General features: G+C 41.6%; 1 protein-coding gene across 1 annotated transcript in view; it reads right to left on the bottom strand.

The window, feature by feature from the left end:
* Positions 1 to 12638, bottom strand: part of KCNH5 (potassium voltage-gated channel subfamily H member 5) — a 262762-nt gene that overhangs the window by 187715 nt on the left and 62409 nt on the right. The window contains exons 5-6 of the mRNA XM_019550852.1: positions 8612 to 8727; positions 3724 to 4116 (exon numbers count right to left, since the gene is read on the bottom strand). Coding sequence (XP_019406397.1) covers positions 3724 to 4116; positions 8612 to 8727 — 509 coding nt within the window. The remainder of the gene's footprint in view (positions 1 to 3723; positions 4117 to 8611; positions 8728 to 12638) is intronic.

The following is a 12638-nucleotide window of genomic DNA, read 5'->3' as shown; positions in this document are numbered from 1 at the left end:
TCACACTCACCGGATACTGGACCAGCCATGGGGGCTTCTGGGGGCTCATGGCAGAGCCCCTCCATGCAGTGCAGGGCAGCAGGGGATAGCAGGGATCACCCTCCCCATCCCCCGCACTCCTCCACCCGGCAGGAGCCAGTGAGGGCAGGACTTTTCTTTTATTTAAAGTGCTGGGATGCTGGGGTTGGGCAGGGCAGCCATTGACGGGGTGGGAGAGCAGGCAGGGGATGGGGCCTGTTTGATTCAGAGATTCGTCCTAATCAGCGGCGGCAAATCAATTCAGGACAGTGAGTCAAATCACCGAATCAAATCACTGTCCCCCCAAATCAGCCGAATCCAAAGCAAATACTAGCCACTTGGCAGAGGCCTAGCGGGTGCAAAAGAACTCTCCGTGGTGTACACCTAAGGCATATTAACACCAGTGTAACTTACAGTGGTTTATAAAACCACACTGGGTGTCCCAAATAGAAACACAACCAGTTCTCCCAAAGTTGCGGTCTGCAACAGGAGCTACCACAGTGCCCTGCTGCTGTGTGATGGGGAGTTAGAAATGACATGTTTCCATCAAGCAAACAACTATCTTAACCTCAGGATTAAACTGGCTAGAACAGGGATTGACAACCTACAGCCCCCGAGGCGGATCTGGCTTGCAAAGAAATCTAATCCAGCCTGCAAAGAAGTCCAACCCAGCCTGGGGGTAATTGGGCTTACACAGCTGCACCACACCATCCCTCCACTCTGCAGAGCTCCCCTCCCCTGTAGACCTGCTGCTCTGCAGCCTCTGAGATTCCCCTTGCTGCAAAGGGGCCAGGAATCAGCAAGCCACTCAGCGATGGGGGAGGGCTAGACTTCCAGCCTGCAATGACAGCCAGCTCATAAGCTCCAGCCTGTGCTGGCAAAAGTCTGCTGACTCCCGGACTAGAGCTGCAAACACACAGATCATACATCACTATAATGCACTGGTGTATTGTGACCTCTGATTTTCCCAAAGGCAACTTTACTCCAAACTACAGGCATTTACACTAGTGCAGGGTTGTATTATCAAGGGTCCAGTCCACATTTACACTGGTATAAAGGCAGATTGTACCTATGTAAATGTCATGTGACATCACCCTCAGATGCAATACATTTCTAAAAGTATGTTAGATAATAGCTTAACTACTGTAAAAGATGACATAGAATCCCCTCTACCCTCCATCAGTCAGTCTAGTTTATGATCAGGACAGAGAATGGGTAGTCTAAAGTGAACTGTGGTGGCTTAACAGCTTATATTTTATTCTCTAAGGGCCAAATACTGATTCATGTGCATTACTTGGCTGTACCAGAGAGCCATACCTCTAAACCTCCTTGACTTAACTTTCAGTCACCGAATATGTACAGATATTCACAGAGGGGAGGCGAAAAATGGGATCTCTCCAAGTTCCCCATCACTCCTCAGAGCAGCGTCCATCCCTTCCACAAATAGCCAGTGCATCTCTTGGGCCATGTGAGGAGAGGAGAAAGGGTTGGATTACTGATCTGCCAGAGCCCAACAGCAGGGCTGCGTTTCGCCGCTTTCAGAAAGCCATGAATTTCCTTTCTTCCTGCTGAGAGACATGAAAGGACTGCAGAGCTACGAGCTGAAGATCCTTCCCAGCCACCTGCTTTGTTAACACTTGAGACAGGTTAAGTTTCAGGACTTTAATTCAGGTCCAACCTCTGTGCCCAAAAGGCACTGGAAACTACACCTGCACGTGCCACTAAGTCCTGATTCCATAAGACTCCCTCTGACATAACCTGAGCTCTCTCTCCACGTACACCTTCAAACCAAAGCTTGTCTCATGTTCTCCTTCCTTCACTGTCAAAGTGAATGACTTCCCTTCCCAAAAGCACCTTCCAGAAGCACAAGACCAATTACAATCTTCTCTGCCATGCACCCTTCAAAGAGGAAACTAAGCCATGACCCATTCCCTTATAGAGCCATTGTTCCAAATAAAGTTAACAGTTCATAGCTACCATAAACCAGAATATTTCCCAGAACATCCACCCCAAGTATATCAATCTCTTTACCCTGCTAATATCATTTGAGAAAAATATTATTACTAGGCCACAGAGTTCTCCCACAAGAAAGATGTGGGGAACAGTCAAAATGCAATGAAGGTAAAGCACTGACAAACCCAGATTTCTAGAAAACAAAGCTACTAAAAAGACTGAAATGCAAAACTACAATAAACTGAAGACAAGCCATCAGAAAAGGTTCTGTTGCCTGCTTCCTAAGTCTCCTTGAACTCGTGTTTCAGCCATTGAAACCCTGCTCCATATAGCCATTGGTTTAAAAGTCTCAGGTCCACAGACTACTACTCTAAAAAGAGACACTACTAATGACTGGTTCATTTAACACGAGTTGAAAAGTGTCAAATATGTAATTCAGCAGCAGCTCATTCTTAAGTGCCCTAGATCAACAGTAGCTCATGATCCCTTTTTTGTTTCAATGTTTAATGTTTCGAGGATTTTTTTTAAATATGCATCTCTATTATTCTGAACCAGGAATTTCTTTTAAAATCCAGTGCCCTTCATTGTCATCAATATCCCAGATAAGTTCTATGGACAGATTAGAGAAAAAGGTAAGTTTAAACTGAAAAAACTGCATATGGTTTGTACAGAGAAGCTTGTTTTCCATAGGGATACATTTTGTTTTGTTTTTTTAATCAGGTTCCTGTTAACAGAGAACTAGTATTTTGAGTTATTTTTAAAAGCTACAATACACTAACACCCTAATATTAGCTTCCTTCATGGAATAAATTTCGCACAGGAAGCCCTCACGTGATCTTGAATTTAAACTGCATGTATTATCACTTCTGTTATATTTGCTATAAATAAAATGGAACAATGTCAGAAAATGGTTCTAAGTGAAAAAGCACAGGAACCATTTAAAAAAAAAGAGCTCTGGAAAAAAGTGAACCAAAAATGTATGGGTATGGGGTTTTAAAAGGTGAGGATGTACCACTGCAGAACGATAACTGTTAAAATGTTAAAAAAATGAAGAGTCCATTTCATCTGTTTAATTTCCTAAGAATAAAAAGGCCCTAAAGGGAAATTAAAATGAATACTAATACTATTATGGTTGCATTTTAATAATGAATTCTGTCTACACTGAGTCATGTATGCATTATTAGTTGTAGTTATTGCTTGCCTTCCCCATTAGCCCAGGCTGCACCCTTGATTTTGTAAATGTTAATGTGGCTAAAATTTTAGAAGCTTTAATATAGTGTCTTTTTGATTTTCACTTTTTTCCTCAAATGGTCTCTAAAAGTTCCAGCTATAGCGGTAATTAAAATGTCAACAGTCTCTCAAACAAAAATTAAACAAGTCACTAGAGGGAAAAGCATTACAGCAGGGTGCAAATAACACTGCTTGCTGGGACTCAAAAAAGTTCAAAGTTCAGGCTTTCTGTCCTCTCTCAAATCAATGGAAGCTTTACTACTGGCTTCAGTGGGAACCAATTTAAGTTAGCACAAGCAACTTTCAGATTCATACCCGAGTAACTTTTAAATCACGAATACCATGAGTGTTCCCACTTATTGCTCGGTGAGACGCTTTCCCTTTCCAAAGCCAAATTCTATACACACACATTTGCACAGAGCTTCATTTGACTAATTATGTTGAAAGATGCAGAGTGTGATCCCAAATTAATTGGTAATTAAAATACTAGACTGCAATTTCACATAGATGGGCACAGCTTACCTCATCCACATTCTCAAAGGCATTGATGATATCATAAGGTAAACAGGACAGAAGGTCTATCACAAACCACGTTTTCAGGTAATTCATCCTTATGAGTTTGGGATCAGATATAACCTCTCCGCCAGGGCCAACAAAGGTTGTATGAAAGTTTAAAACAATGTCAACCAGAAAAATAACATCCACCACGCTGTCCAGTACCAGCCAGGCGATGTTGTTCTGCTTTGTTTTGAAGGAGACATTGTAAGGAACCATAATTGCCGTATAGAAGGTTAGAATTAAGATGACCCAGTCCCAGGTGGTCTTAAAAGCACAATAATGTAAAATAATGTGGGGGGGAGTCTTTGGAGCTTCTTGTTTATACTGAGGAAGAATATCAGATCCAAGCTGGAGAACCTGTAAGAGAAAGAAGCGCAAATGTTATGGTTTTCACTTAGCATTGTACATAATGGGGACTGTACACATTTATGGAATACATAGAACAAGGAAGAGAACATTTTCATTGCATCCTGCCCGTTCTGAAGATGCTTGCAGTTTTTAAATTATTTAATTTTTTAATCTAGGGATCTCATCAGTGCATATATCATGTAGGAATGGGTGGAGGCAGCTCTCACTCAATGACTGGGAAAACCACAGAGTGTAAGGGTAATCTTACTTAGAAGGAGATCGTTTTCAGATGGACGGAGAGGAGACAATGCCAACAGCCAGTGTACAGAAGTTCAAAGCAAGGTGCTCTGCCAGCTAGCTGGCATAAGATCCACCTGGGTATAGCCAGGCCAGCACTGACATGTTAAAAATATGAAATCTTATTCTTAACAGCAGGTGCTGTACACCTCATCATTCATGCCTGAACTCTAATTAAAAAATCTAGTATCAACTTTCTCCTACACAATGGTGTTTTTGGTAACCATTAACTAACCTCTTCTTAAAATAAAATGTTATGTTTATAACACCTGCTCTAATTTCCTGAAAGCATATGAATAGATAAAATTACACTGTATACTTCCTTACTCGTTCTCATATTGCATATAAATGCATTGCCATTTAAAAAAACTCAACATCAGCAATGACTCAATATTTCATTTTATTGATGCAAAATAAAACACTGTTTTAAAGAAGTCTGCCTCTGCCCAGTATCTTCTGCATGCACTCACACCCCCTCCCCCTTTACATAATCTAGAATAGTAAACACTATTAAAAAAACCAAGAAAATTTCCAAGGACATTATCCTAACTAGCCAAGTTAGCGCTTATCTCCGTCCAGCATGAGAAACAGAAGCAGGAAGGAACAGAGCAGTAAACACCCTGATGAGGAGACCTATTGAGCTGACACCTGAAAGATCCACACACATGCACACTCATGTGTGCACACACATGCATGCACACACACACAACTGGATCCAACAGCAGATTTAAGAATTTGGATTTCAAAGATACCGGATAAAATACATTATTTCAATCTCCAGGAACGCGTTACACTGCCACATCGGCTTTCAGCACCCTTTACCAGAGCTGATGCGTCATATTTACAGTGGCAGCTACGTGGCACACAGGCACACCATGCTTGTCAAAATGATCAAACCCGGAACATGTGCTTGATGAACAGGAGTGGGTGGTTCTAAAACAAGCAGAACAATATTTAAGAGCATGAATCAAGTCTTGCAGGTTTGAATTTCCAGCTAATTCTTAGCTTCACTTTTCTTTTTCTGGAAAGAACAATGCAAAGTTTAGGTGGCAGAGGACTTCATGCAGGGTCTAAGTCCTAACCGATGCAACAGTTTAATATGAGCCTCTGCATAATACAGTAGGCAAGTCAAAACAGATCATGCCGCAGCTTCTTAAGGATACAGTTCCCCGCATCCTCCTAACCCAGGCAAACTTAATAGCAGTTTTAATCAACACTGACATAAAGAATTTTAAGACATACAAATAATCGACTAGCGATGTTCTGCTCGTCTCTGCGGTGCCCTCCAGATCACCTCTGGTCAAGCATCAGTAAGCCAACAGGTCTGGCTGCGTCCTGTTTGAAGCTCAGCCACCTCAACCTGCTGTGGTCACTGCCAATCACAGCATCTGGGATGATGCCTATGAATAACTTCATGGGTATCTCTTGTAATACCACTGCCATTTATAACCATTGTTCCCCATCAGACATACAAGTGACATTATTGTAAAATGGACAATTCTTATGTCCCAAAATTTTGCTCCATGACTTCAAGACCCTAACAACACTTCCATCCACTGCTAACAGGAAAGAACTGGACGCGATGGCCTAAGAGGGCTGTTACGTTCTTAATTCTTGTTTTCAGTTGCTGGTTGAATGATGTGTCGCTACACAACAACCCCTACGCATCAGCGATGCTGTTTTGTAATTTAACAGTGGCAATTACGCAGCAACCTTTTTTTAACAGGAACTTCACTATTTTGACATTTGTTTCCAAACAGCCTGTTGGATAGGGGGTAATGGAGACTACCAGTGATATGTCTCTAAACACCTTTCTGTCAAACGCAGCTGACATGCAGGATGAGACCTGATTGACAAAGACTGAGGAGAGCATTTCTGGGCATTGTCTGTCTAGCAGAGTGAGGAGAGCTTTAAACTAGGTCCCATGGGGTGCAGTGATAAAACCCTGCTGACAAATACGGAGTTAGGAGCAAGGAATGAGAAACTATTGCTGAGTTAAAAACATACTGAGCCCTTGGTTTCATGCAAAGGCTGCACTCATTGGCAGGACAAGTGGCCAAAACAATTCAGAAAGAGTTTTGTGACTCCCACTTGATAAGGATACTCAGCTGTGTCTTGTTTCAGATTAAACTATAATAGTTTTGGGACAGAAACCACGGACATGCCTACTCTGCATTGTAATGTAGCATGGAGGTTCTTAGATTAGCATGCTATCCTTAAATTAGTCATCACAACCCCAAGTGGGATTGTAGGACATTATGAGTGGGATCTCCAGTTCCGTGGAAACTCAATTATGACAATTGGGCTCATACTGAAGTGAAGCTGCGAGCTCAAAAGTGGAGGCTCATATGCAAAAAAAGGCTGGGAACAACAGTATTATAAACAACAGTATTATAAACAAAGAGACATTATTATCGTTCTGAAAATAATACCATGCTCAGCTTGACATGGTATGTGGGAGGCAGAAGATGTGGTTGTGGAGCACAATGAACTATTATGATTCCACTTCATACTGCATTACTTTTTTTTAGTTTAAAACACTACAAATACTTTCTATTGCACCACTTTATTCAGTGCAGACCCCCCTATTATTATTCTTGTATACAAGTGACATCCATAGTTGGTAATAGTTAAAACTTCGCAAGCATGGGCAGTACATTCTGCCACGGGCAAACTGGAATGGAAATTTCCTTCACTACCTACCTCCTAATCCCACAAGACCCCAAAGGATACAACCTGGTTTATGCAGCACTCAACAGATTAGAAAAGCAAAAGATGAAAGCAATCATTCTGGTCATCCAAGTTCTCTCAAGTGCAGTACAAGATATTGCATTAAAAAAAGCAGCAGTGACAACACTAGAAATTTTCAACTTATTATAATAAAATTCTACAGCCATGAATTCAAAGTGCACTAAAACTACAAAGAGAACTGAATACATTTTCTGCTGCTATCAATCTTTAATGCTAAACTCAGAACCAGCCCCCTGGCACAAAGTGACTAGCGCTGTCACTTTTAGTAGCTCGTATATTTTGGCAGTTTCTACCTACCAATGGACATGAAGATGACAGCAATAAATGTAATTCAGCAGTTAACCAGAACGCATTCACCTGTTGCATTATTTGTACTGTTTAAGGAATGTTTTTGGCCTACTAATGGGTTTATTTTACAGCCTTTAAAAAATAAAAGGTGGATAAAATGCTGCAGGACAGATTTTCAGAGCTGGGTACAACAGCATCAACAAAAACATGTTTGCATTCACCTTGCATATAAAGCTCATGTAGATTAGCATCTTGTCTCTCCGATGCTCTTCTTTCAGGACTAGTTGAAGGGTAAGTTGAGTAGAGGAGGAGCTGAGGAGTACTCTTTGGGCGCATCTACATGTGCACTTTGCTGTGGAGCTCACTAATTAGTCCCTCAATAAAGTGTCACTGTCTACACATGCACCCATATTAGGGCGCAGGAAATTAATGACAATGTCAGATAGTAACGTCTGGGACAACTACTATTCTCTAGCAGAGGAGTTACATACGTCGAAACGCACATGTAGGCGGTGACGGGGGCTGGCTGTGGCACAAGGGTGCTACAGTGAAGGGGATGCCTGCCAACTAGTCCCACACTACCGCATCCTCCTGCCCCAGCCAGCCACTCTGCAGCTGAGCTGGGGCAGACCAGCCCCAGTTCGGCAGGCTGACCCCTGGACCTCCTTCCAGCCTGTAGCTGCTCTGCCCTGGCTCAGACTGCTACGGTCCCAGGCGCACATGCAAACCCTGCGCCCGGGAGCAGTGAACTCTGGCACGAACTGCACCAGAGCTCATTGTAGTTTATTGCTACAAGCTAATTGCATGTGTAGAGGCACCCTCTGGGTCCAACCTGATCCCATGTGAATGTAAAAACTATACTCAGATAGAGTAAGCGTGCAAGCCAGGCTCTGCATTTGATTGATGCAACAAATTGGGAATTACAGGGAGAAACATGGAGACACAAAGTAAGAGAGATCTATATTTGTTTCCAGGTGAAACGAATTGTGTCTTGTCCTAAAAAGGTTGCAATGTGTATTTAACATGTTCTTTAATACTAGTAAAAAACATACTTGAAAGGTAGCTGCTAGGAAAGTTAATCTTCACATCAAACCATTGTTTCTCAAGGTGCTGATTTTCTTATCCATCACCTGGGACTTACTAACACGGGTCCATGTCTCACACTCACCTCAGCTAATCTTGAATGTTTGTGCACCACCTCAGCTTTGTTCATTGGCGTTAGCTGCTGCAAAACACTCCGGCTGTTCGTCAAAGCTCGCGTCAACCGAGCAAACTTTGTCCAACCTGTGAAAAAGAAGAAAAATGGGTAAAGTATACTAAGACTTAAGTCTTTTCTTTCTAGTTGACTAATATCAGTCGCAGGTTGAAACAATTTCCCCTCTCTATTCTCCAAGGCTCCAGCTTCAAGGCCCATAAAAAATGGAAAATAAACCAATTTATGATATACCTGTCCATCACTTAAAAATCAAAAGTAAATCTATGTAAAACTACAATATTTTGTCCTTTGCTTTCTTCTATGTTTCTGAGGGCCCAACTATGTCCGATTGACAATACTGTAGTTTCAATAGTCAGCAGAGCCATTCTGGTGTTATTCTGGACTTCTTTCCAAGTCAAAAGAAACACTTCCATTAACTTTAGCAGTCTTTACAGGCTTCGCATAAATGCTGCTGCTATAATGTAGAAAGTTTACCAAGAGTATGTCCCAAAGCCCAATAAAGCTAATGGAAAGACTCCCAGCAACTGGCAGATTTCAGATCGGCATCAGGATATCTACAAGTGACCTTCCTTTACCTCTTTCCTTTTCCCAAATAAACCCCAACCCCATCAATAAAAGTACTATTCACTGCCAATCAAAACCTTGATGACAACGCTGCAGAATGAAAATTCTTTCAAATCTCAAAGTCTCTTACAGATAGGACAAGTATTGGGTTTTAAACACTCAAAAGAAACATATCCTGTTGTGAAACTAATAATAACAACCCGCATTACAGGTAGCTTTAGACTGCACACTCGGAAACCTGCTTTCCAAATCTAGAATGGCATAGTCAGGGCTTTACCACCAAGTGCAACACAAACAGGGAAGAAGGAAATTAGTTCTGTAACCAGAGAAATGCCTGTATGAGGGGGAAGGCCTATATACACACATTGATAAAAGGGACTGCAAGGGTGAAAGCATGACAATTTAAATGCAAACACTTGAAGTAGTATAGTATATCCCACTTTAGGCCATGAATATTAAGACATTTCCCTCAGATGCCAGTGGGCAGGAAACCGTCAGCAACTATAACCAAAGAGATGTAATCGTTTTTTCTAAAAATTGTTGTTTTAATTAATGTATTTTTGTCCTATGGGTATGTTGATGGCTAGACAGAGATAAAGGTACCCCCATGACAAATTTCAATTCCCAGCTCCAAATTATGAGGGTGCTAGAGTTTCTTTAACAAAAGACTATTTTCCCCTAATACAGTATTTTTCTCAGAAATAGCTGAACTGATTTGGTTAAACCTTTCCAAATATTCTGGCTCAAGGAGATGCTCGGTAAAAAAAAAAATCCAGTCCAAATTGTTACCATTTGAGTAAGTTCCACGCAACCAAAATCAGGGTCTTATAACTAAAAATGCCAAGTAACATTAATCATAGATAGCACTACCAGTCATGCCTATAATGATATACCATATGCCCTGTGTGTGACATGTGTATTAAAAATGAAAAATGCCTTATCAAAGGGCGTGTTGAGCAATCTTAATAATAACAGATGTTGCCTTCCCTGCCTAAACTAAAACAGATACTTTTTAGTGTTTTTTATTAATGTATTGCTATTAATCAGCATTTTTCTCTATTATGCCTGAATCACTATCAGTACAACTCTAAGGGGCTTACAAGAGACCACAAGAGCAACTTATAATGTTCTTCTTTACAGAAAAAGATCACGGCTTTAAGGAGTATTATCTTGGGAGCTTCCGCAAATTGATGTACCGCTGGAGCCTGCTATAAAGCGGAACACTCCCCATTTCGGCAGTGGTATAAAAAGCTCTATTTTTAGTCCTGCTAAAATAATACATTTTCCATGGACCAGTACCTATTACACACAGAAAAGTTGTTGCAGGTGAAGAATTTAATCTCATTTCACCTGAGCCCTGGGTCCCTGCAAATGGGGAAGAAGTTCATATTTTGGAAAGAAAGTGAAAAGGGTTTTTTTTTTTTTTATGTCAAGCTGATTTATTTTTAAATGGTTCTTATCTGTAGCTATTCAGGGACTGGGAATATTAGGGATGGCCTCAGAGAGCTAAAATAATAAAAAGAGAAAAGTCAAGACAATACACCTGCATGAGATATTCATTTGTCACTTGGCTTTGCAATTTCTCACATGCATATCCCATCTACATATTGCATATGCAGGTCATAAAACTGCAGAGCAATCAGAAAAGATGAAAGTGTGGTCATAATACATTATAAATATACCACTATCCACTGTTTTGTTGTTGTCTTAGTGTGTGCGTGCGTGTGGCTAACTTAAAAATGCAGTGTAAAATGTTTAGCAACTCCATACTGTTGTTTGTTATCCAAGTTTAAGCTTTGATTTAAACTTCCAATAAAATAAGGGTTTTTTCCCCTGAAACAATTGCTGACATTCCACCAGGAACACGTATTTTGCTGTATTAAAAATAAAAGACGCTTCACAGATCCAAGCACGAACCAGTGATTTCTAAGATAAAACAATGAAGATGTTTGTGCATATTTTAATTGCGGTGGAGAGAGAACAGCGAGGAAGAAAAAAGAAAACAATAAAGACAAGTATGTGCAGTCCTTTAAGTTTCTTAAACAGTGATTTCAGAAAGCAGCTGAGAGATTACGATAACTCTATCCAGATGTTTTGCAGAACTCCTAGGTGCCACAGTACATCATTGTCCATTTATTTCAATACTCTCCAGTTGGGCCACAAGACCAAGAGAGAAAGAGCAGCTCTCTTTTGCAATCAAAAACATGCCCGCAGTGTGAGCATACAGCTACACGCACAGATCCCATCCCCTCTCCTTGTAGGGAACGCCCACGGCTGTCACAGGAGGGCCCTCTGGGCACAGAGGCTAATACTTGAATTTTGGTTTGTAATCCTTCCCCACAAACCAGAGATTACAGGAAAGTCATCGGTGATGCCAATAGATACAGCCAAATATATGGATTCTATCCAGAACTTCTTCATTTGTCAGATTGATCTCAGCTCAGCTTTTCAGACCTTTCTGACAGCAGATGGTCAGTGAGTCAAGATTTACTTTATTCCCTGAAGTGTAGATCATTAATCTGTACACTGATCAGATTAGGATTTGTTTTTTGTACTGATGTGGGATGCCCTCAAGTCATCCTAGCCAACCCTTTCACACTGTGCATTCACCACCTGCTGAATACCGAAAGACTCCATTAAAGAGAAATTAGGTTTTCAAAACTCCCAGCCTGCTGTAATCCCCAAACTGGGAAGGGATGCCTAATAATGTGGTGGAAAAGACATCAGTTTCTTCTGTATCTGCCATGAGTAGGTAACATCTAGGGAAGGCATAAAAAAAATAGTTTTGAGGGAAAGGCACATAAAATAGGAAATAAAGGGAAGAGAAAGAGGGAAAACAGACTTTTTCAGATATTTTCCTTCCATCCTGGCAATTTATCTAGACATAGAGATGAGATAAAAGATCTTAATGCTAGAAGGGGGTCGCTGTAATCATCTAGTGGCTGTTGATCATCCAAAAAACAACTCACCAAAACTCCCTATGGGGCTCTGGGCAGGAAGCTTTGTTGAGAAGTGGGACGGGTGGGCTACGCCAACCCACTCCCTGCGCACCCTGCCTGGTGGGGGGGGGCAAGTGGGGGGCAAGCTACAGCTAGGCAGCTCCCGCTGGAGACAAAAGGAACAGAGCAGCACTGGAAACAACCCCACCAGCCATTTCTGCACCAGCCCACAACTTCTGATGGGCATCGACAGATCTTTAAGCAGGATTCATAGCTGGTCGGGTCGGAAGTGGCCTGAGCAGATCATCAAGTCCGACCCCCTGCCATGGCAGGAAAAAGTACTGGGGTTAGATGACCCCAGCAAGGTGTTCATCCAGCCTCCTCCTAAACACCCCCCCAGGGCAGGAGCCAGCACCACTTCTCTTGGAAGTTGGTTCCAGATCCTAGCTGCCCTGACCGTGAAGTCGCACCTCCTG

The sequence above is a fragment of the Crocodylus porosus genome, unplaced genomic scaffold (assembly GCF_001723895.1).
Source record: "Crocodylus porosus isolate Cpor-Errol unplaced genomic scaffold, CroPor_comp1, whole genome shotgun sequence".
Taxonomy (NCBI): domain Eukaryota; kingdom Metazoa; phylum Chordata; order Crocodylia; family Crocodylidae; genus Crocodylus; species Crocodylus porosus.
This window is presented reverse-complemented; position numbering and strand designations above follow the sequence as displayed.